Source organism: Callorhinus ursinus, unplaced genomic scaffold, assembly GCF_003265705.2.
Source record: "Callorhinus ursinus isolate GAN/ISIS: 27379988/994484 unplaced genomic scaffold, GSC_fseal_2.0 scaffold12, whole genome shotgun sequence".
NCBI lineage: Eukaryota > Metazoa > Chordata > Mammalia > Carnivora > Otariidae > Callorhinus > Callorhinus ursinus.
This window is the reverse complement of record NW_027397074.1, coordinates 79,807,044-79,831,440: the sequence shown is the minus strand read 5'-3', so window position 1 is coordinate 79,831,440 and position 24,397 is coordinate 79,807,044. Positions and strand designations below refer to the sequence as shown.

At 53.7% G+C, this 24,397-nt stretch overlaps 2 protein-coding genes across 4 annotated transcripts in view; one reads left to right on the top strand and one right to left on the bottom strand.

Moving 5' to 3' along the window:
* The first annotated feature begins 246 nt into the window (after nt 1-246).
* On the top strand, nt 247-11,100 carry FAM131B (family with sequence similarity 131 member B). 3 transcript variants are annotated; one of them, XM_073899320.1, is made up of 8 exons: nt 247-709; nt 798-938; nt 4,820-4,929; nt 5,513-5,548; nt 5,827-5,920; nt 6,186-6,383; nt 7,828-7,971; nt 8,159-11,100. In XM_073899320.1, exons 3-8 carry the CDS (start codon nt 4,876-4,878, stop codon nt 8,629-8,631), a joined length of 999 nt encoding a protein of 332 aa, XP_073755421.1. In that variant the 5' UTR covers nt 247-709; nt 798-938; nt 4,820-4,875; the 3' UTR covers nt 8,632-11,100. The 3 variants fall into 3 exon arrangements, with proteins under 3 accessions (XP_073755421.1, XP_073755422.1, XP_025710786.1); XM_073899321.1 differs by lacking the exons at nt 247-709; nt 798-938 and adding an exon at nt 1,940-2,055; XM_025855001.2 differs by lacking the exons at nt 247-709; nt 798-938 and adding an exon at nt 2,239-2,399.
* A 114-nt stretch (nt 11,101-11,214) lies between these two features.
* CLCN1 (chloride voltage-gated channel 1) overlaps nt 11,215-24,397 on the bottom strand; it is a 29,749-nt gene continuing 16,566 nt past the window's right edge. The window contains exons 13-23 of the mRNA XM_025854937.2: nt 23,967-24,036; nt 23,667-23,777; nt 21,642-21,855; nt 21,265-21,398; nt 18,161-18,405; nt 17,757-17,868; nt 17,323-17,402; nt 17,041-17,079; nt 14,042-14,146; nt 13,865-13,951; nt 11,215-13,374 (exon numbers count right to left, since the gene is read on the bottom strand). Of these exons, the coding sequence (XP_025710722.2) occupies nt 13,003-13,374; nt 13,865-13,951; nt 14,042-14,146; nt 17,041-17,079; nt 17,323-17,402; nt 17,757-17,868; nt 18,161-18,405; nt 21,265-21,398; nt 21,642-21,855; nt 23,667-23,777; nt 23,967-24,036 (1,569 nt within the window). The 3' untranslated portion in view covers nt 11,215-13,002. The remainder of the gene's footprint in view (nt 13,375-13,864; nt 13,952-14,041; nt 14,147-17,040; nt 17,080-17,322; nt 17,403-17,756; nt 17,869-18,160; nt 18,406-21,264; nt 21,399-21,641; nt 21,856-23,666; nt 23,778-23,966; nt 24,037-24,397) is intronic.

Below are 24,397 nucleotides of genomic sequence, written 5' to 3'. Positions count from 1 at the left end.
TGTCACAATTTAGTAACGTTGCAACAACAGCAATGCATATTTTAAAGATTTTTTGATCCGTACTGTCAAATCGTCCTCCAGAAAGGTTGCTCCTGTTCGTATCAGAACTAGAATCTTTGACCTTGGCTCAGAAGATGGCAAAGAGACTGGGAAAGAATGCCTCTAAATGGTGAGAAGTAAGAGGATCTGACATTCTGCTTTTCTCTGGTGCTGAAAATACCTTTAAGACAGAATGGGAACCAGGACTGAGTCTTCAAGACCCCCAGGGTCCCTTGTGTTGACTGGATTTCAACCATTTGGATAAACCCAGTCTTGTACCGCTGTGCTAAGGGGAACAAGGGACAGGGTTTATATCCATATTTGGACCAGCCTAGTAGTGGGAATACTGGAATCAGAGAGCACCCCAAAGGGAGAGCAGGGCTGGCCACTTTGCCTGTTACTTCCTGACCTGGTTAGTCCATCGGTGCTTTCTCCCCACAAGCAATAGGGGCTGAGCGGCACTGCTGTAGTATTGGAAGTCGTTTCTTCTTCCTCTTCTCCTAACCCTTCCCTTTCTTCTCCTTCTTCTTCTTTCCCCCGCATCTTTCCACGTTCTCTCGCGAGACGATATATCCCAGGAGGGCAGAAACCACGTGATGCTTCTTTTGTATAACCAACAATAGTAGATATGGGGAAGATACTTGCTGATTCTTCTCACTGTCAAAATAAGGTATCAGATCTTGCCACAGATTATACTGGATGACTAAAATCTCAGCAGACCTACTGACTACTCCCTCTTCTCTCTCACGGTTTTATAGATGCAGATTGGATTTCTTTCGTCATGTACAGAGACCAAAGGTCAGTTCTCTCTCCATAATTCCATCTCCCAGATCTGCAATTAGATTATTAGCATCTTCTCTCCCATCTTTCATCTGGGATTCCACAGAATGTAAAGAAAGGTAAATATCGCCGTAAAGTTTAGCTCCCCATTCAGACTCTAAACGGTTAAAAGGTGCATCTATGAGACTTGGTCCTTTGTCCTATTACACACCCACACCCACACTGGGACGCCTGGTCTGGTGTCCTCGTCCCTGCCCAACCTCAGGAGGGAAAAGAAAGCAGGTGGGGAACAAACAGACCCTGGATTTGCTGTCATTGGTACTGACCCGGTCTGCTCTCTCACACTTTGGGTTTGCAGGTGCTGCTGAGACAAGTTTCCGTGCCCTTTCTTGTGTGACTTTTCTGGACTTCACTTCTTGCCTGCTGTACTACAGTGCCCACTTGACCCCTACCACGTAGATCACTTTCTCTCTCTCTCTCTCTCTCTCTCTCTCAATCTCTTACTCACCAGGCCCCTGGTACCTACTTGACCCCGTCTGGCCAGCCAGGGGTCAATTCTCCCCTCTCTCGACTGCTTCCTGACGTCCATGCTGTCATTTGTCAGAGGAGACCAAGACTCAGAAAGTTAAATTGAATTCAAAACTGTGCCTTCTAGCCAGCCTCGAGTCCTGATTTTTATTCCACTCTAGCTGGGACTGAATAATCTCATTCTACTCCCCCATCCCCAATCAGTCCTGGAGGTGATCTGCACCAACCCCACACCCATCCCCGAGTTTCCAGCGAGCGCCCAGCACAGGGAAGCTTAGTACACGATCCCCTCGCAAAGACTTCGCGATGTTTGGGTGGACGAAACAGCGCACAGGAAACGCGGAGCAACCGAAGCTGTATCCAATCACGCTCGCGTCTGTGTCCCAGATGCGGCCCCAGGAAGAAAACAAGTGTTTGCGGAATTTGGCGGCCGAGGCCCTTCATCCCAGCTTTATTGCGCGTCCCCCGCCACCCCCCTCCCCACCCACCCCCAATCCCGCGCCTTTCTCCCTGAGCATCCCCAACCCCGGCCCTCGAAATTCATCCACCAGAACCGGAGGGCGGGCGCTGGGTTCTTTCCCCCGCTCGGGGACCCAAGGGGGACGTTCTCCGGGTCTCCAGCACCCCCAGGCGCCAGCCCGGCCGGGGCCCGGCGAAGAGCCCCCGCGCGGGCCAGGGGCAGGGCTGGAGGAGGTGGAGCGCCTCGAGGTGCGCGAGGAGAGCTAGGCGGCGGGGTCGGGGGCAGGGGCGGGGAGGCGCCGCGCGCAGCCAATCCCCAGGCCGCCCCCTCCCCGCCCGCCGCCAGCCGAGCCGGGGCGGGGGAGCCAGGCGGCGGCGGCGGCGGCGGCGGCGGCGGCGGCGACGGAGGCTGCCGCGGGGAGGGATGGAGAGGGGAGGGGGGAGCGGAGCCGAGCGGAGACAGCCGCGGCGCTGCAGAGCGGCTGGGGCGGCGGCGCGGCTCCCGGTGGTGCCCCCGGCGCCCGCCCCGCGGCGGTGAGCGCCCGGCCCCGGAGGCGCCGGAGCCATGGGCTGCATCGGCTCCCGGACCGTGGGTGGGTACCGCGGCGGGGCGGGGGCGGGCGGAGGCAGTCTCGGCCCGCGCCGCTCCCCGGCCCCCTCCCCCCCCGCCCCCCGGCGCCCCCCGCCCCGCCCGGCCTGGCTCCCGCACTTTCCCCGCGCTCGGCTCTCCTCCGCGCTCTCCCCTCGCGCCTGCGGGGCCGGACGCCCTCCCGGCTCCTCCGCTGCCTCGCCTCCCTCCAGCCTCCTTCCGCCGCCCTCCCCCCGGCGCGGTCCCTCTCCATCATCTCTCCAACAGCCTCCTCTCCCTACTCTCGCGTCCCTGCGCCCTCCACCTCCAGGCCATCCACCTCGACCCTGCCTTCCCCGGCGCCTCTCTCTCCTCCTCCATTTCTGGGGCAGCCCCCTTCCAAGGACCCCCGGCCTCCGCCTCGGCCCCCCGCCCCCCGCCTCCTTCTGGGTTGGGTATTTTGCTCCCACCTCTTTCCCTCTCTCTTGTTGCCTTTTTCTGTCGTTCCTGCCTCCCCCGATTCGCTTTGTTCACGTGCATCTTCCCTCCGGGGCGGGGGCGGGATGCGCTCGGTGCCTCGGGGAGGGGAACTGGGTCCACGCCGGGAGAAAATGGGGCCGGGCTGGGCTGCGCTGGAGGGAAGGGCCGCGGGGCGCGGGGAGGAGGCGGGGGGTTTAGAGGGACCGACAGGGGTCGGGAGCCCGCTCCCAGGAGGGTGGGGCCGGCCGGCCCGGCGAACCGGGACCTGCACCTGTCGGCGGGGGCTGGCGGGGCGGGGCCGCCTCTTTATTTACCTTGGACTGGGAGCGGGCACAGGCGCCTCCTAAGTCGTCTCTCCCCTCAGCCTTTGCCTTGCTTCCACCCCGTACCCCCCGCCCCACGCACCGACTCCACGCTCACAGCTCCACGAATTAGTCCAACCCTCTCCCAAACCCCCCAATTTTTCCCATTCCAACTCGCAATTTCTCCCGCCTACACGATCCAGTGACCTCAGGCTGAGAGAATAATTCGTATTATTATTACAAACAAACTCACTCTCCGGAAGCCTGATTTCTCTGAGACCCGATTTATTTCCATGGATACCCCTCTCCTCTGCTTTCACCTCTTCCTAGGGTTCTCTCTCTCCCCCTCCCTGCCCCCCAGGGCTCTGACTCAGCTCTCCCTCCTCTACAAAGGCCACCTCCCCCTCCCCTCTCTCCTGCTCTGCCCTCCTCATCCCTCCTCTCCTCTGTCTACCCCCTCCCTGCTCTCTACGCCCAGGGGTCCATATTTCCTCTTCCCTGCCAGCCACAGCACATCACTCCCCGGTAGCCCCAAGGGAGAGGGGCTCATTTAGGAGGGGTCCTACCTCCTTCCCACCCATTAATCACCATCCTTCTGCACTAGCTGTGTGGATGCGTGCTGAATGCCTCCCCATGCTCAAGACCCCATTCACGTCACCCCTTCTGAAGCATGGACCCGTAACCCTAAATTCAGAATCACAAAACTCCGTGCGCAGGAAGATCTCTAAGGTCAGATGGTTCCACAGTCATCTGATGCTTGAGTCCCTTTCCAACGGTCCAAGGGCTCCTTCCCCAACCTCCCAGGAGAGGCACCACCCTGCCTGCTTGCCAGCATCTACCAGGGCCCCAAGCTCTGGCCTCACCTGAACAATTCCCATCCTCCTCTGCCCTCCAGCCCCCCAGTCAGCCCTCAAATCCTGTCCAAAAGACAATCCATTGTCTTTTGCCTTCTCCATGACTTGAATGCCTTTCTTTTAGTTCCTATTTTTAAAAGTCCCCTTCTCTTCTCCCCTTGTGCCCCTTTGCTCCTCTTCCATCCATCACTTGTCTCCCAACAGTCAGGGGAAATGATCGCATCTCAGTTTTTACTTTCTCTGCTCTCCCCATTTCTGGGTGACGCCCCCAACTCCTGCCTCTATCCCCGCCAAATCTCCTTCCCGTCAGACAGATCACCAGCTCCAAGATACAAACCATAAAGCCCACATATAGAGAAGCTTAGCCCTAAAGAAGTTCTGCCCTTATTTGTGGGAACAGAAAGGATGAAAGGCATAGCTCCCGTATACTTCCATACAGAAACCCTCAAAGATTCCTCAGGACAGACAACAGAACTGTTTTCCTGGTAAAACCCAACCACTGACCCCTCCATTTCAACAACAACAAATAAGGCCATATAACACTTTCTCTGAATGTGCTATTCTTGGGTGCACTCAAAGGGAATATTTTGGCTCAGCATTACGGTTTGTCCTACCAAAAATTAGGGGAGAGTAGGAATGGGAAAGGGAATGTGCCATCAGAAGGAGTGGGAGCTGGAGGGAAGGGAGGAGTCTGGAGAGACTGCCCCTGGGTGACCACAGCACTCTGCGACCCTGGAGGGGCCTTGGGGGGCGGAGGGGCGGGGGGGGCGTTGAAGGTGGAGCAACTAGTGAGCCTGTGTCCACTTCAGGGAATGAGGTGATTGCAGTGGACTGGAAGGGCCTGAAGGATGTCGACCAGATCCACATGGACAGCACCAGCTCGCTGCATGGGAGCACCCTCCATCGGCCATCCACCGAGGTGAGGCCCCATGCCCCGCTGCCCCCCAGCCAAAGGAGTTTTATTTTATTTTTTTTAAGATTTTATTTATTTGGGAGAGAGAGAGAGGGAGAGTGAGCAAAGGGGGGGACGGAGGCAGAGGGAGAAGCAGGCTCCCCACCGGGGGGGGCCCCCCCCCCCCCCCCCCGCCCCATGTGGGTCTCCATCCCAGGACCTCAAGATCATGACCCGAGCGGAAGGCAGACGCTTAACCAACTGAGCCCCCCAGGCGCCCCCAACCGAAGGACTTTTAAAAGACCCCAGAAACCCTCATGAACAAAGCCTCCCAGCTGCCTGATCCTTGAATTATCTTCCTAAATTCCAAGAGAACAGCCCAAACGCTCCTTCCGACTGACACTTTCACAGAACATTTCTCCTACTTTCCTCAAAACACAGGCCAAATGTTCCACACTGAGCTCCTAATCCTGAGCTCCTGAGTTAAGCTGGGGAAAAACCTCTCTACTTCACACCCTCCCGGGAGTCCCGGGGCTGGGGGTGGGGTGGGGGCTATTTGCATTCCCGGGCATGCCCGCGACCCCCCGCTGCCTTTGCTCTCTCCTCACAGCAAACCCGGACTGACTTCTCCTGGGACGGCATCAATGTGAGTGCAGCTTCCCCCTGCCCTCCCCGGCGCACCCTAGCTCCTCTCCCTCTATTCTCCCTTTGACCTGCCACAGAACACAGGGCTCCCGGATGCCAGCAGGCACCATGAGCCCTCACATTCCCTACCCATCCCCCATATTTTCAAGGGCAGTTGTGGCATAAGTGACCTCAGGACTCCTGGGCATAATGGTTCCCTTTCACCTGCACTAGCTCAGACCCTTCCTCCTGGAAACCCTGAACTCATCTCTGCCCCTCCTCCCACATTCCCTCCCCCAGCTCTCCATGGAGGACACCACTTCCATTCTTCCGAAGCTTAAGCGAAACTCTAACGCCTACGGCATTGGGGCCCTGGCAAAGTCATCCTTCTCAGGTGAGACTCCCCACCCGGGGATGCGTCCAGACAGGAGATGCCCTACACGCTCCTGGTCTCAGTCTCCTTGCTCCTCAAGGCCTAAAGAAGACCCCTACCCCTGACCTGTTTGCCCTTGCTGTCAAGCCTTCCTGTCCAGGCTGCCCCTCATATGGAGCTCCCCCATTGGATGGAGTCCCGTGGGACTTGGGTGGGGCCGTGGGGTGGATCTTGTATCGGTAGCGGGTGCTATTCTGGAGGATGTGGGGAATGTCTGGCCCCTCAGGGATTTCTCGCAGCATGAAGGACCATGTGACGAAGCCCACAGCCATGGGGCAAGGCCGGGTGGCCCACATGATTGAGTGGCAGGGCTGGGGGAAGGCGCCAGCCATTCAGCCGCAACATAGCCACGAGGCAGTGCGCAGGGATACCGACGCCTACTCGGACCTCAGCGATGGCGAGAAGGAGGCACGTTTCCTAGCAGGTACTTATTCCGGGGACCCTCAGGAGACCCATTTTCGGGATGGCCAGAGACTGACCTTCCAGCCTGATCCGCAATGGCAGGATTGGCTCTATCCCTGTGATGACGATAAGGCATTATGTCCCAATCAGCTCTGATTTCAAGTACTTTGATTGATTCGGGTAAGTGCCCTCAAACTTCTTTTCATTATCATCTCAGAAATTAAAGAGAATTACATGGAACTGCGGGTCCACCTGTTACCAGATGCCTTCTCTCCTACATGGCAGCACTATCTGTACAGGACATAAAGGCAGGGGCCTTGAACTCTGAAAGGCACCCCTTCTACCCATGTCTCTTGAGAAATCCCCTCTACACTTTGCCCCTCAGCACGTTGCAATAGTGGATTCGCTTACGTGGCTCATTGCTTGTGACAACCACTAGAAGATCAAGGGACCTGGGTGGCGAGACGGTGGTATTACAGAAGGGGTTTCGGTCCAGAACAGTGGAATCTCTATGAGACAGGCATATGGCATGCCTGCCGCAGTGGCCAAACCCCTGTAGCACGTCCCAGTAAGACACCTGGGAAGAATGTTAGATCCGGAAGAGAAGGGAGGTATGTCTATGTTGTGGTGATGTGAATGGTGGAAGAACTATCAGTGGGAAGGGGAGACAAACGTGTAGTGGGTAGGGGGTAGTTTAGGGCAATTGGCAATGTAAGCTTCAACCAGCTTTGACCACAATGGGGGCCCCCAGGTCTACCCAGCCTCCATGGTCTGTCCCGTCCCTCCCTTCTCCTTCCAAACACTGGAACTTTCCTCTTGATACCACTGTGGACCTACAAGGCCATGGTGCTCCCTTGGGGATTCTCTGTTGAAATCCAGCCCTCTCATTTAGATTCCTCTGTCTTTGACGACCTAGTACCAGCTAACATTCTTAAAACCGTCCAAAGAGAAACTTCTGGAAATTCCTCATTTTAATCCCTTTGGCTATCTCACCAGAAGACCCCTCAACTCTCTCCGCCAAGAATTCTTAACCTGACCTGGGAAGTCCCACACCGTTTTGCCTTGTGTGGGGGTTAGTCTGTGCTGTCCCATACAGTAGCCGCTTGAACTTGAAGTTGAAATGTGGCTCCTCTGAATGGAGACGCACCGTCCGTGTAAAATACCGACAGGATTTCAAAGACCTGTATGAATAAGATAACGTAAAATATCTCATTAATAATTTTATATAGATTACGTGTTGAAAGATAAACCAAAGTATATATTGGGCTAAGTAAGACACATTATAAAAATTAGTTTCACCTGTTTCTTTTACATTTTTTTAAATATGACTGTGAGAAGATTTTAAATTGCACAAATGGCTTGCATCGTATTTCTGCTGGACAGTGCCGCCCCGACGTCGCCCTTCCCCGTGCGTGCGTCTAAGGGTCCCCGGAGGCGTCCTGTGCCAACTAGGTCTTCTCCTGCAGGTGTCATGGAGCAGTTTGCCATCTCCGAGGCCACACTCATGGCTTGGTCTTCCATGGACGGGGAGGACGTGAGTGTCAACTGCACCCAGGAGCCACCGGGCTGCGACTACAGTGACAACTACCAGGAGCTGATGGAGAGTCAAGGTGAGGGGCGGTTCTTCTGAGGCCTCCCCAGCTTTACCGGGCTACCTCCATTCCCCGTGTGTTTCTCTTCATCTCAGCTTTCTTACTGTCCTCCTTGCTCTGTGGCCCTCCGTCCCCAGTTCTCCGGGCTGTTGCTGCCGCCTTTGATGTTCTGTAACCGTGCTGACTTCCCTGATTCTCTTGGCAGATGCCCTTGCTCAAGCCCCCATGGATGGATGGCCTCACTCCTATGTGTCCCAGGGCATGTACTGTCTGGGGTCGTCGGATGCCTGGGAAGCCAGCGACCAGTCCCTCATTGCCTCTCCGGCCACAGGATCCTATCTTGGCCCTGCATTTGATGACTCACAGCCCAGCTTGCATGAAATGGGGCCGTCCCAGCCTGCTTGCGGATGCTCTGCTCAGGAGCCCCCACCTTTGCTGGGGTCAGACACGGACTGGGCTCCGGAGGTGGGGGCAGTGGACCTGGCAAGGGGCCCTGCTGAGGAGGAGAAGAGGCCACTGGCCCCCGAGGAGGAAGACGATGCAGGATGCCGGGACCTGGAGTCACTTTCCCCACGAGAAGATCCTGAGATGTCCACTGCTCTCAGCCGGAAAGTGTCTGATGTCACATCCTCAGGTGTGCAATCCTTCGATGAGGAGGAGGGCGAGGCTAACAACTAGCTTCCTCCCACTCCGTGCCCAGCCTTCCACTCCCACCTGAGGGGCATGGCTGCAACAATACCCTCCCTCCCCCCAGCAGTACAGCTGAAACCCGGGCAGAAGACCATGAGGGACCCAGGAGTTGCCAGTCCCCGCCAGGAAAATGGGGAGCCAGGATGGGAATTTAACCAGGTTTATACTGTAGAAACCCCAGGTCCGGGAACTGAGGCCCAGACAGCCGGGTGGCTGTGAACTTTGCTTGGCTGCAGGCTTCCGGGTCTGTCTGAAGCTCCAGTGTTTCTCCTGTGGGCAGGAGCACAGAGCAGCGTGTGGCCGTCGACTGGACCTTAGTTCTTCACTCTCTGATTCGTCTTCCAGGCGCCTTGACTGTGGCTGTGGGAATGTCTCCTTTCTCCGTGTCACTCCCGCTTTTCCCGACTCTGTGTTTTCTCTGGCTGTGGCCCCAACTCATCCCCACTATGAGGAACAGACCTCAGGGGCTATCGGTATGGCTCGACGGGCGCAGGGGAAGCCACCTAAAGTCATGTGAGCTCAGCGAGAAATTGGCTTCTGAGATCAGGAGTCATGGGGGAGGTGGATGTGGCAGCTGGGATGCACAGGGACACAAACGTGATTCTTTAGACCCGGGCCTGCTCAGAGATCAGAAAGTCACTGATGAGACCCAGAACAAACATGGCCGCCTGTTCCGAGATTTTGACTATTCCCTTGTCCGGAAGGAGGATCCAGGGATCTGGGAAAGGGCCCAGCTGGGGCTGGCTGCCCCAGCTCTTGCTTCCCTCTTCTGCCTTCTTCTGTCTCCTGCTCTGGGAGCCCTGGCCCTGAGGGGGTGACACAGAATGTAGGTGTCCTGGCCAAACGGGGAAGCATGAGGGCTGTGTCTCCCTCCATCCACCCTCTAATTCTCTGGAGCTGTTTACACTTTTCTCTTTGCCTTTTCTACATTTTTATAACTTCTTGGGGACTCAGGGTTGAGCGGGGTGGAGGGAGGAGTCCGGTGCTGTCAGGCCCCGGCCAGGGTGGGCTGTTTGCTGAGGGGCAGTGTGGGCACTCGGTTCCTTTGCCTCTTCTTCAGCTCCTCCCAAGACTCCAAAGAGGGCCTCCCAGGTGTTCTCCCTCCCTCCCCGGGCCTCCTGTGGAGGAAGAGAGGAGAATCAGCGCATTCTTCCTTCCAGCATAGGTTACGCTGAGGCCTACGCCTCTGCAACGGCCTGCCCTCTCACGCCCCGTTTCCGCTGTGGTGGGGACTGCCGCGTAGCACTTCTGGGACAGATCCTGACAGGAGGGGACGGGGGAGAGCGAGCGACACCACCGCTGCAGAGCTGGCTGCCGCACTGCCCCTTCCCAGTGCCGGGGCACAGGGAGACGGGGTAGAAGAGAGAATCTCAGAGCTTCATTGTTGCCTTCCCTCCTTCCTCGTGCCCGACTAAGGCTCCAGCTCCAAGGCCTTGTGTCCTACCCACACTTCAGGGCTCCTATCACTTTACCCTCTGCTGGGAAGGGAGCACTGTCACCCTCTCCCAGACCCTGGACAGAATTGTCCACCCCACCCCACGCCCCAGACCTATTTTTCTGGAATGAGGAGGTTGAGAGTTGGGGTGTTTCTGTCCATCTATGACCGCCCCCCCCAACCGAGTTCACACTTTCATTCACATGTGCTCCTGCACTGCAGCTGAGGCCAGGGTCCCGTGTCCTCCAGAGGAGGGGGACAATGGCTTTCCCGGGGTGGGTCCTTGGAGGACTCAGGAGTGCGCATGGTGAGCATGGGTAGGCGAAGTCACCTTATCCACAGCCATCTCAACAGAGGACCTCTGTCGTGTTTGGTGACGTGACCTGACTCAGGAGGCAGCAGGACCTTGCAGCGAGCAGCTGTGGGAGGTGGCCCAGCATGCCCTCGCTGGCTGCTGGCCCTCGCTCGAGACTCCTGCCCGCCTGCCATGGGACCTTGGGCTTTTGCATGTTCACGGTTCTGTTTCCTCGCCTCGTGCCACCTGCTGTCTCAATGCACCATCTTTTTGCTTAGTCCCCCCCCCCCACCTTTTTGCCTGCGCTCTGCCCCCAGACCACGGTGGACACACAGTCCAGCGGGTTCATTCGTTACAGTTCGTTCTTGCTCAGGGCCTGTGGAGTTGGGAAAGGTGGACCAAAGCAGCCAGCATTCTTGCCTGCCTCCCTCCCTCCCTCCCTCCCCGGAGGAAGCCAAACGGTCCCCGCAACAGTGGCTGAAACTGTGAGGGCATCTAGGAGACTTTATACATGGAGGGGACTCGCAGACCAGAGGTCAGGTGGGGGCCTGCATTTTCCACTCTGAAGAGGGAGAAGAGCCAAGGAGCTGGCCTGGGACCCTCTTAGGACTCTTCTGGAGGGAGCAGCTGCCTCTCTGGTGCTGGGGGCGGGGTGCATGGGGTTTGCTTATAGCCTATTCTAGGGGGAGGGGAGGGGCATGTGCAGGAAGAGGCTGTCAGGGGTGGGGTAGGGGAGGGTTGCTTTTCCTTTGGGGTTAAAGGCTGTGCAGCACGTTTTCCAACAGTCCCGGAACAGGGCTGTTTTTATATTCTTGTGAATGAAACTGCTCTTGCTAAATGATTTTCCTTTGGTTGGGTGGGTGGGGGGGGGGTGTACTTTCATTTTCAAATCACTTTATTAAAGAAAAATCCAAATCTCCCATTCTTCCCCTTCCACTGCCCCCCCTTCCCCCACGCCTACCTTCTTACCCTTGTGCTGAGCGGGTGGGGGCTCTTGGTGAATGAGTGTATGACCTTCTCTTTGCCCCCGCCTCCACACCCCCTACTCTGTCTTCCAGGTCTGGGAAATACCCATTTTTATGGCCAGTCTTAGCATGTTTTCTTAATGTGACATTCCCACCCCAGGCCCAAGAGAGATTCTATGACATATATTACAGAGAGAATTATATATAAATATATATAAATATTATAGATTATATACACATGGGCACGGGCTCCAATGCCCACTGCCAGCCCCCCTGCCCAGGCTGCACCCTCTCTGGGCCTGGGGGGGGGGGTGGAAGGGACATCCTGTTGGAGAGGGCTACAGGCTGTGTTCAATGGCACTAAACAGAATGTGGTGGCACCTCTGACTATGAGTGTCTTCTTTGGGGGATGATGGAGAGTGGGCACAGGGGAGGGGAAGGAGGAGAATGTCGGAAAGGGGGTACAGCTGCAGAACTAGATAGGGACCAAAAGAAGGGAGGGAGGGAAGAGGCCTTGGGCGTGGAAGCCAGGGCTGCTGGAGGCTCCGGGCACCCAGGACCGCTTCACAGGGAAGACGGGCTGCCGGCACGGCCCCCTGTGGCTGACGTGGGGAGGATAAGGCTCTGACTTCAAACATCAAAGAGGTCTGCCATCTTGACAGTGAACCCCCGTCTCCCCACCACCGCTAGAAGAGGGACACAAAGAACTAGTCTCAGAGGGGCTGGTGTCTGAGTGCCCCAGGGACCTGGCTGCCCTGAGCCTTGGTTCTTGGCAGGAGAAGCCACAACCACAGCAGCTGGAGGGCACAGTGGACCCTCGGGCAGGAGAGGTCAGTGAGGACAGGGGGCAGCGGGGTGTCGTTCCCAGGGGGTGACCTGGAAACTGGAGCGTGAGGAAGCTGGTTGGTGTGAGACAGGACGGGTTTGTGCCTGAAGGAGGCCTGCGCGGTCGGCAGCAAGACACCTGCTCTCTGCACAGAGCTGCTGCTCCTTTATCCACACCGCACTGCTTACATCCGGGGCGAGGAGGGGGCGGCGATGGGCCTGGCCGGTCACCGCTCTAGTGAGGGCCCTTGCCCCCAGGTAGTGGGAGCCAGGATGGAGTGGGGAGGCAAATTCCAGGCAGCGGATGTGAGCAAGCAGGGGAGCGGGGTGGGGGGCTGTGAGAGAGCGGTGTGAATGATGTGCCGGCGTATTCCGGGCTGTCACTCTGCGAGGCCACGAGGTGCTGCCCTCTCCTCTGAAGGTCACAGCCATTGTGGGCCTCCCCCTGTGGAGCCTGGCAGACACAGGGGCAAAGCCGGGGAGGTGTTGGGACAAGACACCAGGGGACTGCAGGGGACTGAGGGGAGGCCGAGAGAGGCAGGGTATTTCCCACCCACGCACCAGGACGGCTCAGGACGCCCCATGGAATATCAGGCCCTTCACCGGGGTTAGAACCCCCTGCCCGTCTGGACAGAGCCTAAATAGCTGACCGAGGCTACTCTCTCTGCCCAAATTGCAACCCTCTTCTAAGACTATCACTATCGCATTTTAAAATTCCCAGGAGGCGCCAGGATGTTGGTGTGATCTCTCCAACTTCAGGACGCGCCTCCCGCCCCCACACAAATCCGGCCTCCGGCCTGGGCCTCTGGACGGTCTTTAAGAGGAGGTCCTGGAGGTGGTCAAAGGGCCAGCTCGTCCTCATCCTCCTCATCAGTGGATCGCAGGCTGGGGCCCTGCAGGATGTCGGCCAGCCCCTCTTCCAGCCCTGGGCTCTCTGCCAGCCCCAGCTCCTCCAGCTCGCCCTCTGCCTTGTCCAGGACGGCGGAGAGACGGGGCTCTGCTGAGGCGGAGGGCACGGGGGTCTCTGGGGAGGCGGGAGCCCCGTCACCTGCCCCAGCAGCCCCAGCTCCGTCCTCAGGAAGGCTCCAGGCCTCTGTGGGAGGGGGCGGGCAGCCGGGGCTCTTCCGGGTGGAAGTCGTGTTCCGGAAGCTGGCGAGGGGCGGGCGGAGCTGCACCCCAGACTTGGTGTGCCCTTCAATGGCCTTCTGCAGCTGGCGGGGAGAGGGAAAAGGGGCACACAATTGGGAAGAGACAGAGGATGGGACAGGGTGAGACAAACGGGTGCAAGGGAAGGACAGATTCCTACAAGGACGAGGAGTGGGAAAGACATGGAGCGGCACAGAAAGGGGCCTGGGGGGGGGACACATCTGTGGACCTGGGGATCTCAAGCTCCTCTGACAAGGCCCCTTCCCACTGACCCTCAGGCATCCTTCAGCCACTTCCTGTCTCTCCCAGAGCACACACATGAAATTGTGACTCATGCCTGGGGTCCTCATCCAAACCCCCAGCCCACGGAGGGTCCTGGGGACATTCCTCTCCACCTGCCACTTGATCCTCCCATCCTCTCCAATCTCCGCCTCAGAAATAGAGCAGGAAATCTGGGGGACCTCCCAGAGGTTAAACCATCCCCTCCCCACACCCACACCCTTATCCTGTGTCCACGCTTCCTCCTGCTGCTCAAATGGGACCTGTCACCTTTACCTCTTCCAATGCCAGCACGCCCCTGAGCTTCCCCATGCTGGTCACATAAGCAAGGTGGAGGCCAAGGAGCGAGAACAGCGTGTGGGTCTGCAGGGAAAGAGCAGTACATCAGCTCATGTCCACCCCAGATGCCCCCTGCCCTCGGCAGCCCTGAGCAGTCAGGGGGCAGGGACTTGCCTTGTGCAGGGACGTCTGCTCCACCAGCTGGAAGGGAGATTGGTCAATGCAGCAGTGGTCAAAACAGACAGGCTGGCTCAGCTGTTCCTGCTCCCAGGCCTCAATCTGTCGGGCAGAGTAGGGCAGTCACTCAATATTGCGGAGCCCCCGCCAACCGCAGACCTGCAGCTTGACCCCAAACAGCCCTCCTAGCCCCAGCCCAGACCCTGAAATATGCAATGAACTGTCACAGATCCTCCAGATCACAAGACACCCTCCCTTCTTCCCAGGGCCTGGCACCCTCTCCTGCCTCACCAGGCCCCACATCACCTTCACCCTCAGGCACTTAGAGCAGCGCCCTTGTCTTCCTGTCCCCCAGCCCCAACACCCCCTGGGGCCCTGAACACTTGTCATCTCCAACCCATCTGCCCAGTCTTATTTTCCACCACTCCCGCAATGCCCATTGCTCAGTGAAACCAGGCAGGCTTCCCAAATCTGCATTTGCTCTTCTGGATTCCCCTTATTGCCCTTATTGCCGCCACCCCGCTCGCACACTGTTCTCCCGACGCTCCCAGCAGCACAATTTTTCTATCCCTCCCGTACTCTGCTGGTCTCTCCTTTTCAGAAATGACATAGATTTTGCTCAATCTCTTATTGGTGTTTGTCTTACCTCTGCCTACAGGACAGAGGTGAGGATGTAACCCCTTCAGAGTGTTATGTGGGGTTGACCCCTGCATGTTGTGCAGAATCTAGCACATTTGCCTCTTACAGGTCGTAGCAATGATCGGTTGGGTTGGAAGAGCTGTACTGAATCACGTGGCACTTAGCTGGCTTGAGCAAAACCATTTTTGTTTCGTTCATGACAGAAGCATGAAGGCCTGAAGGCCTTAACCTCCTCTTGATTTTAGAGATCCATGCCGAAATCCCCAAGATTCCAAATAATCCAGGAGAGCTTTCACTTTCCATAACTGAATCTAAAATTCCTTGAAATCTCTTTTCAGTCAGTGGCCTCTGAATACTGTCCTACTTTATTTTCCTAATGTCCAAATCCGCACGTCTCAAGCTTCAGAGACGTTCTCTGAAGGGCGCCTCCTAGCTCTGGTACCCAGTGTGGAGTCCCCATCTGCCCCTTCCTGGTCCCACCTTGTCTAAAGCTCGCCCTCCCTGGCTGAAGGTTCACACCGGGTCTGGCTGGCCCTCACAGGACCAGGATGGATGACCACTCAGCAGGTGTGCTGTAGACATGATTTATTTGTAGGACCCTTGCCAACGCCGGGGTGCTGGGAATCATCTCCAACAGCCTATCATTATCTCCCTCTTACAGACGAGGAGACAGAGGTACAGAGTGCGTAAGTTAGTCTGCCCAAGACGACACAGAGGTGGAGTTGGGCTTCCGACCTTGGCTGTCGATCCTGTTCCAGGAACCCCCAGCTTGTGTCCAAGGGGTGGGGCACGTCTGCTTCTGGGTCTGGCATGACTACTTGCAAAGGCTCAGCCCCAGTACCAAACCGGAGCCCTGACTGTGTGTGCTCCTAACAGAGGAGCAGAAGAAAACAAGACTTCTGGTGACGTGTAATTGAGCTCTTCCTGCGGGCGTCACCGGGATCTTGCCAAAGGTGCCCCCTCGATCTCGTCTGAAAACCACGTTCAAAACATCCTGAATTTTTACTCCTATGGGATCTTATCCCTCTAGAATGTCCCAGTGGGTGACATGGGAGCTTAGATACTCTAAATTTTCTTTTGGAAAGACATAAGCAAAAAATGTATGCTCTGTTTTTACCCCTGGTTGCACTTTATTTCCAGGGGTCATGAAATAGCCTCACTGGTCAACTAGCTGGCTCTCCCTCTGGTGCACTTTTTTATTTTTATTTATTTATTTTATTTTATTTATTTATTTATTTATTTATTTATTTATTTTTGGTGCACTTTTTTAAAGAGTGTAATTATTGGGTTAGTAATTGAGCAAGGCCCTCCTCAACCATAGTTATGACCCATCTGATTCCTGCTTGGGGGCAGAAACAAGAGCTGTTCTTTGTCCTCTGTGCTCATCGATCTTTCCATTAAGCAGTGACCGGAAGGGAGTGTGTTTTGAGGGGTGACAAGGGGAGAAGATCCACCACTTCCCTTCTCTCCTACGACTCCCCTCTCCTCCTCCATTTAGACTGGACAACCAATGAGATGTCTATTTTAAAATAATACCGGCCTGGGTTCTTTGTCATCTACATACTTTTAAAGCTTTGCTTTTTCAGCCTCCACAGGGGGCCTGCATTCTTTTACCAAATGGAATGGCTGCTAATGGACTCTTGTTTCTCTGGAACCCCCGGGGTCTGTTCCCTTCGGGACTGAGATCAGGATCAGGACCGCCCTGCGGTCTCCTCCAAATCACTGCTCCACGTCTGTCCACTCCTCACAACCAAGTCCATTCGGGGCTGGATTTTCTCTCTCCCGGACTCAGTAACTACCTTTTTTAGGAAATAGGTGTTTGTCCCAATCAATGAGACACCGCTGTCAATATTTGCCCTCCGTTTTCTGTTCTTTCCAGTCTCGCTTCCTGGCATTTCCTAGTTGTCCACGGTCTCGGGGCCCTGCCCAGTAGACTTCGTAACCTCCAGCAGGCACTGACCATCTTAGTTTCCATGCTGCTCTTCCACATTGGTACGCATAACCGCTGGCTGCCTGGTGCCATCTTACTTCAGGTGAAGCTCATCCTTCCTGCACAGCCTCCGCCTGGTCCAGGACATCCCCTAATGTCTAAAAGAGCTAAGGCTCATCTTAGCACTCTGGTCCCATCTACATGTGGAGGCTCACAACCTTTCTCTTCTGATCCCCTCTGAGACCACCACCATGTTTCCCCCACCTCTGAGCAATGGGCCCGTCCCTCTCTCCATAATCATCTTATTCCCAATGTCTCGAAGTGCTTCCTGGCCTGGACTCGCATCTTACTCTTACAACACAATGAAGCAAATGAGCAATGTCTTCATCAGACAGAAAAATCCACCCTGGGTGGCTGTTTCTCTTACCTCTTCAGGTGACATGTTGTCCACGAAATCCGCTGGCTCCTAGAGAAGAAAGCCACAGGTCTGAGTTCTCTCCCTTTTGTCCACACGGCAGCTGTGGTCTCCCCGGCCGTTAGCAGACCTCACAGGCTAGGGCCACGGATGCCCCTGCTCATCATTCCCACCCTGTGATGAAACTTTTCCGTGCTGGGACCTCCTCCCCTCTGACTTAAGCACCACGGGTTTCTCAGTCCTCAGATGCATGCCCCTCTCCCTGTTCACCCTCCACAGCACATCTGCTCTCACCTGGGTTGTTTTCTTCTTCGTGGGGCGAGGTCTGCCCAGCAAGCAGCGCAGCAGGGACCGAAAGACAGAGGGTCTTTGACCTGAGAGGAGTGGCGAGCGGATGGAAATGGAAACAAAGTCGTATCTGTCCTGGGAGGAAATGGCGGGGGGGAGGGCGGGGTGCAGGGGCTCTGGAGGGGCCCCTGACACTTTGCCACACACAGCGTGTTCTTCCCATATATGCCTCACCTCCATAGACACCTTCTGTCCTACCCCCCCAAATCAGCCCTTGTCCCCACCCCTTTGGGGCAGTAATATGGAGACTCAGTGATTAGGACTCCCTTCCCGCCCACCCGTGCTCTCATCCCTCTTTAGAGTAGCAGCCCTTGGGTGAAGGAGAGCCCAGAGAGAACCCACAAGGCATGAGTGAGGGTGCATGCTGGGAGAATCTTCACCTGCCGGCTGCGGTGCTTCTAGCTGCTGTTTGTGGCTGGGCAGGGGCCCATTGGACTCGTCGGGGGAGAGGGGGGCAGTAGGAAAGGGGTGAGGAGGAGGGAGAGGAAGCAGCTGTAAGGAACAGTAAAAATTCTCAGTCCTGGGGAAGAGGCTGCCTAGCGCTTTCCTGCCTTTTATCAGCCGGTGTCCCGGGAATTCTCTCTACATCCATTCACCCGTCCAGAATTCCTGTATCCCTTTGAGTTCTCATTGGTACCATCATCTGCAACCGGATCTCCTTCAGTTCCTGGCCCCCGGGGCACTGGTCTCTGACTTTCTCGGTGACCAGCTTCCCGTCTCCCGCCTCCTCCTTCCCCTTTGCCCCAGTCTGTCCTGCTCCGCCGGCCCGTCCCTGCCTGGTCACCTGGGGCTTCCCAGAGAGGTCCTCGTCTTCATCCTCATCCACAAAGGCAAAGGACTCCCTCCGGCCCTCGGGTGAGATGCCTTGGTGTCCCTTGCCCGCTGGCCGAGGCTTTCCGTCAAAGGGCAGCTCAGACAGCTTCCTGGCCATGTCCTGGGCCGCCCGCAACCTCCGCTCGGGGCACAGGTGGCGCTGAAGGAGGGCCTGCAGCTCTGACCGCTCCACGGAGCCCAGCAGGATCATTGACTCTGGAGGGGAGCCCGGCTCAGCCTGAGGGCCTGCGCCATTCCCCTCCCCGCTCCACCCCACTCCGCAGGATTGAGCCGGGGACAGAAGCCCAGCACCCCTGCTTCTTTTTCCGGCTTTTACCCTCTCTTCCTGAAAACTCATTTCAAACATCTTCCAGGATTGACCTCACTCAACCCCTTTTATTTCACTCATTTAGCACTTAGAGACCCAACTGATAGTATGCTAATTGGCGCTAATTTATACTTATTTTGATGCAGCCCTTCCTTATGCAGGTTGTTTGTAAACAGGTGAACTTGGTATTAAAACCTTGTCTCCCCCCCCCCAAAAAAAGACAAAACACTTCAAAAACCATTTATATAGACAGATGTGAATATACTTTGAAAGAAGTCTACAAGGATATCTGATGTTTAAGCACTTAAAGACTGGGTCCTTCTAGGATATAAACAGAATGACTACCTTTCCTGGGAAGGTCTTTCATATATGGAAATTCTGCTACCATAATGAACATTTTTGTTGTTTTAAGCCCATAAAATCGGGGCAATGTTATTAAGATAAATCTTACCATTAGGTCTCAGTCGTAATTATGATAACCCTGCACCTCATTGGCTATACCCCCACTCCAATGAAAAGCCACTGCTTTAGAGACCACTTACAAAGTATTTCTGATTTGGGGAAAATATTAAAACGAATCTAATTTGAACAACATGGACTTTCTGATTATCGGAAATCGGGAACTAACAAATTTAATGGCTCCAAATGGCCCTACATGATTCTTCTTAATTACATGAATTCAAACATTAGGCAAGTATTCATTTAGTATCTAGTAAATACCTAGAAGGAGGCAGTCTGAAGGAGATAGAAGTTATAGTGTCTGCCCTCAAAGAATTCCCAATCTAGTGAGACATAGATATAAACTCCAGTAAGAAATAATATAGGGACGCCTGGGTGGCTCAATCAGTTAGGCATCTGCCTTTGGCTCAGGTCATGATCCTGGGATCCTGGGATTGAGCCCCATGTCTGGCTTCCTGCTGGGGGGGGGTGGGTAGCTGCTTCTCCCTCTCCCTCTGCCTGCTGCTCCCCTTGCTTATGCTCTCTCTCTCTGTCAAATAAATGAATAAAACCTTTTTAAAAGAAAGATACAGAGCAGGACTAAGTGCTAAAGGGGGACAGAAAGGACGGTGAAGGCAGTGACATGAAAACACTGCTTTAAGACCATTCATTCCATAAATAAATAGATAAATAAAAATAAATTTTAAAAAGGGGCGCCTGGGTGGTGCAGTTGGTTAAGGGTCTGACTCTTGGTTTCAGCCCGGGTTGTGACCTCAGGGCCATGAGATCAACGTCCGGGTCAGGCTCTGGGCTCAGTGTGGAGTCTGCTTGGATATCTCCTCTCCCTCTGCCCCCACCCCTCCCTCCTGCTCTCTTTCTCTCTGTTTCTCTCAGAATAATAAATATATCTTTTAAAAAGTTAAAAAGAAAGAATACCATTCACTCCTTCATACAGAACAGTTTCATCTGTCCCTCAAGTTGGGCATTGAAGAACAGCTACCATTTAGCTAAGTAGCCAAGAGACCCACCTGAGGGGCTCCACATTTACAGCTAAGCCTCACTATTCATGAATGCCCTGTTTGCGAATTTGCCTCCTGGCTAAAGTACAGGTATTTGTAAACCCCAAATCAGTGCTCCAGATGCCTTCACTGTCATTCACAGACCTGCGCGAGCCACAAACCACTGGAGCCTCCCCCTGCACATCTTCCCAGCTGAGGTTAGAAAAATGACATTCTCTTCTTGTCTCAGACCTCATATTATAAACAAGCATTTCTTCATAGTCCACTTAATGCCACATTTTCACATTTTTGTTGGTTTTGTGTTGGTGATTTTACTCCCCCCTCCCTGCCACCCCAAGCAGGAAGGCTGTGATGTGCCTGATGGAGAAAATACGCATGCTAGGTAAGCTTCGTTCAGGCATGAGTTGGAGCCCTGTTGGCCATGAATTCTAGTTAATGAATCAACCGTATATACTAAAGAAGGTGTCTTTAAAGAGAGACACACATAAAATAAGTTTATGCATTCACTGGTTGAAGAAAATGTGACCAGAGGAACATAACCCTGTATTTTCTCCAGGGCAATGTGTCAGTATAGTATCTCTAATTCAGTGTTAATGGTGACTTTAGAGAACATAGCTTCAATGACTAATGAGCATCGGCTGTAGTTCTCTAATTGGATTTTTTTTTTTAAGATTCATTTATTTTATTTTTTATTTTTTTAAAGATTTTTATTTATTTGACAGAGAGAAACACAGCAAGAGAGGGAACACAAACAGAGGGAGAAACAGGCTTCCTGCTGAGCAGGGTGCTCGAGGTGGGGCTCGATCCCAGGACCCTGGGATCATGACCTGAGCCAAAGGCAGATGCTCAATGAGTGAGCCACCCAGGCATCCCAAAGATTCATTTATTTTAGAGAGAAAGAGAGAGCGGGGGGAGGGGCAGAAGGAGAGAAAGAATCCCAAGCAGATGCCCCGCTGAGCATGGAGCCCAATTTAGGCCTGATTTCACGATCCAGAGATTATGATCCAGAAAGTATGACCCCGGCCGAAATCAAGAGTCGGACGCTCAACTGACTGAGCCACCCAGGTGCCCCTCTCTAACTGGATTTTTAACTATCTTCTTTTGCTTGTGTTCTGGCTCTATTGTTCCTTCTTGAAGATGATTGTGTTCCCTAAGGAACACAGGCTGGGTATCCTGTAGCAGACTGGGTGGTCCCTAAAGATAAGCCCATACTACAGTGCCTCCTCCACCTCTGTGGAGCCCTTGTTCAGGTCACCAGCTCAGGAGTCTGCTTCCTTTCTTCCCACTGACCTTTTGAATCAACCAGTGGTAAAGTCTTGACCGTGCTGGTCTGGAGCAGGGTTCGCAATTCCCCGTACGTGCAAGTGGCTGAAACAAACTTCACATCACGTACCATGATGTCCTCAACAAAGATGGTAAATTTGCTATGGGGGGAGAAGGCATAGGGGGTTAGCCCCACCAGATGCTTGTTCCTCTGCTGTTCCTTCCATTCCTCCCGTGAGGTTTGCCATGCATTCCATCACTCGTAATATTCGTTAAGTCCATGGGAACATCAAAATAAGTAAAAGGCAGTGTTTCCAAATGTTGATCCTAACCTCAGTCTCAACCTCAGAAGCTCCCACCCCTCACCCCATCCAGTCTGAACTAATTCCAGCTGGTGCCCTGACCTGAGCTGGTTCCAACCAAGGTCAGGCAAGTAGGGTAGCTTCTTGACCTGGATGATGCTGTCATAGAGAGAGGGCTGCAGGCTCTGAGCCACCATGTTGGCCAAGATGACAGCCACCATCATGGGTAGGATGTGGGCAATCTGACCCGTTAATTCAAAGCAGATCACAGCTGTGGAGACTGTGTGGGATACTGCACCAGTCAGCGCCGCTGCCCCTAGAACGACACAGGAACGTACCGGTGGGTTAGGGCTGCCATTCTTGGCATGGAGGGCAGGTGGGGACGTGACGGCAGAGAGGATCCTGGTCAGTGCAACACCCCTGACATAACCATCTGTCAAGAGTGGGGGCTAGAAAACTGTTGGCAAATCATTTTGATTTCATTCTATGTCCTTGGGCAATTTGCAAAATCATTGTGTGTGCCCAAATTTTCATCTGTAAAATGAAGACAGTGATGTCCTATCTATTCCTTGCTTTTGAAAGTTTGGATCTTTTTTTTTTTTTTTTAAAGTAATCTCTACATCCAACGTGGGGCCCAAACTCACAACCCTGAGATCAGGAATCACATGTTCTACTGACTGAGCCACCCAGGCACCCCAAAAGTTTGGATCATTCTTAACTGAGCATTCTAAAACCCAGTGATGGCATTTTCCATTGGACCTCAGATTTTGATGCCAACAGTTTATGAGTGAAGAGAGTCAAAACCCGGGACTCATGCTGTGAACTTGGAGTAATGACACCTGCGTAAGATCCTGATTCTTCAATTTCTCAACTGTATGTGTAGAACTTGATTCTTCTGGAATCCCATACTCACATCTCTAAGGTAAAAAAGGTCATTAAATAAATTGTAAGGCCCTTGCAGATCTAAAACGTTATGATTCTATGAACTCTTTGAAAACAGAATCTTATTTGTTTTTAGTTATGTTCTCCCATCAACAAAAATAGCCACTAGAAGGTACACATGAAAAGAGAACAAGAAAAAGACACAAAAGAGAGGGGCACAATCAATAGAGCATCTGACTCTTGATCTCAGGGTCATGAGTTCAGGCCCCACGTTGGGTGTAGAGCTTACTTAAAAAAAGAAAAGTCACAAAAGGGAAATACTGGGAGGAATAATTCTCCAAGATGGCACACATGGTATACTTCAGAACATAAACTGTCACAGGAGATACGTATCCTGGGAAATGTCCGCCAGGGAGGGTGGCGTGATACCTGAGAGTCAAGATGGGGAATAAGAGCAAGTGACTCCTACTGATGAAAGAGGCTTTCTTAAAGGTCTGTGATGCGGGAGTAAGGACACCATATGCACCGGAAAGCTGCCTAATGCTTCTGTATTTAAGGGAGGGATGGTCTTAGATGTTATGGGGTTTTGGTGAAGAAGAAAAGGAGGGCAGAGGTACAATAATTTTGAGGATTACACTGGCCACTGTATTTGTTAGACAGGGTTTTGGTTGGATGGGGTTGTGGATTTAATGAGAAAAAGATTATCACAGATTCTCAGAATGTTAGGGCTGTAAGGTATCTCAGAAGTCATTTTACAATAAAGAAACTCAGGTGCAGAAAGGTAGCTAACCTGCTCCACAGTCATCCATCCAGGTGACAAGTGGCAGGGGTGAGTACAGAGCCCTCGTTTCTTAGCTCTTAGTCATGTACTCTTAAGTCCTGTCAGTATTAGCACACCTGCAGTTTGACAGTATCCAAGCCAGTCACCTGTACTGTTGGTTCTATGATTCTTTGGAAGGAAAGAAGAAACCCTTACCAAACATTCAGACACAATCTTAGGTGTTTTCATTCTTATTATCTCGTTTAATCCCCATAATCCCTTTTCTACGTAAAGAAACTAAGGCTCAAAGACGTTCAATGAGAGCTAATGAGAATCAGAGCCAAGGGTTGATTACTTGAATAAAAGTTGAATCAATAGCATAAAATTAAAACCACATTACATGTGCAGTTTGTCTGGAATAAAGATGTTATGGGAGAGTTTGAGTGCGCCTGTTAGGGGTTACCCGAGGCTGGAATGTGTCTCACCAATTACTGCATAGCCCCCAGGTAGGATCTTGTAGATGATGTCATCAAATAGGATACCATCAGGGAATAGCATGGCCATGATCTCTCCTACCAGCCTTCCAAATGCAGCTCCTAGAGGAAAGACAAAAGAAAGGAAGGTGTTGAAAGATCCGAGTTCCTTATCCTCTATATTTCAGAGCCAATCCCTCCTTGGGCATTAAGACCAAATACAAGCCCCTGGCATTCCAGGCCTTTCCTTAATTTCCCAGTACCCTAGATTGCGGCTATCAGCAAGACCCCAGGCTTCCCATCAGAACTTACCTAGCACAAACACAGGCATGAAGCCTCCGCAGGGTATAGGCATAGTGGTGGCCACGATGGACATCCAGAACTGGAGTAAAAAGAGGCATCAGGACACCCTCTCTCAACTCTGCCCAATACACATGCGCATACTCTACTCCCTCCCCACTTCCAACCCTCCCTCCCGCCTCAAGAGTCACAGAAGCCCTGGGATAGCTAATCCCTCCAGAGTCATCTTGTCTGCACCCCTCCTCCAGAACCAAAAACGTGGAGTACTCGCTCAGCCTAAGACCACCAAAGACAGTACTAGAAGAAAGTTCCTCCTGATGATCGTTTCTACTTGGAATGACTATATTTGCCTTCAGGCAATCTAGAACAAGGCGTGGAAAATGACTATATTTGCCTTCAGGCAATCTAGAACAAGGCGTGGAATATGACCCTCCAGAAGGGTC

Coding starts and splice junctions, on each gene's coding strand:
- FAM131B (XM_025855001.2), top strand. CDS start 2,372: ATGGGCTGCATCGGCTCCCGGACCGTGG. Junction 4,930..5,512: donor TCCATCGGCCATCCACCGAG/GTGAGGCCCCAT, acceptor CTCTCCTCACAG/CAAACCCGGACTGACTTCTC. Junction 5,549..5,826: donor TCTCCTGGGACGGCATCAAT/GTGAGTGCAGCT, acceptor TCCCTCCCCCAG/CTCTCCATGGAGGACACCAC.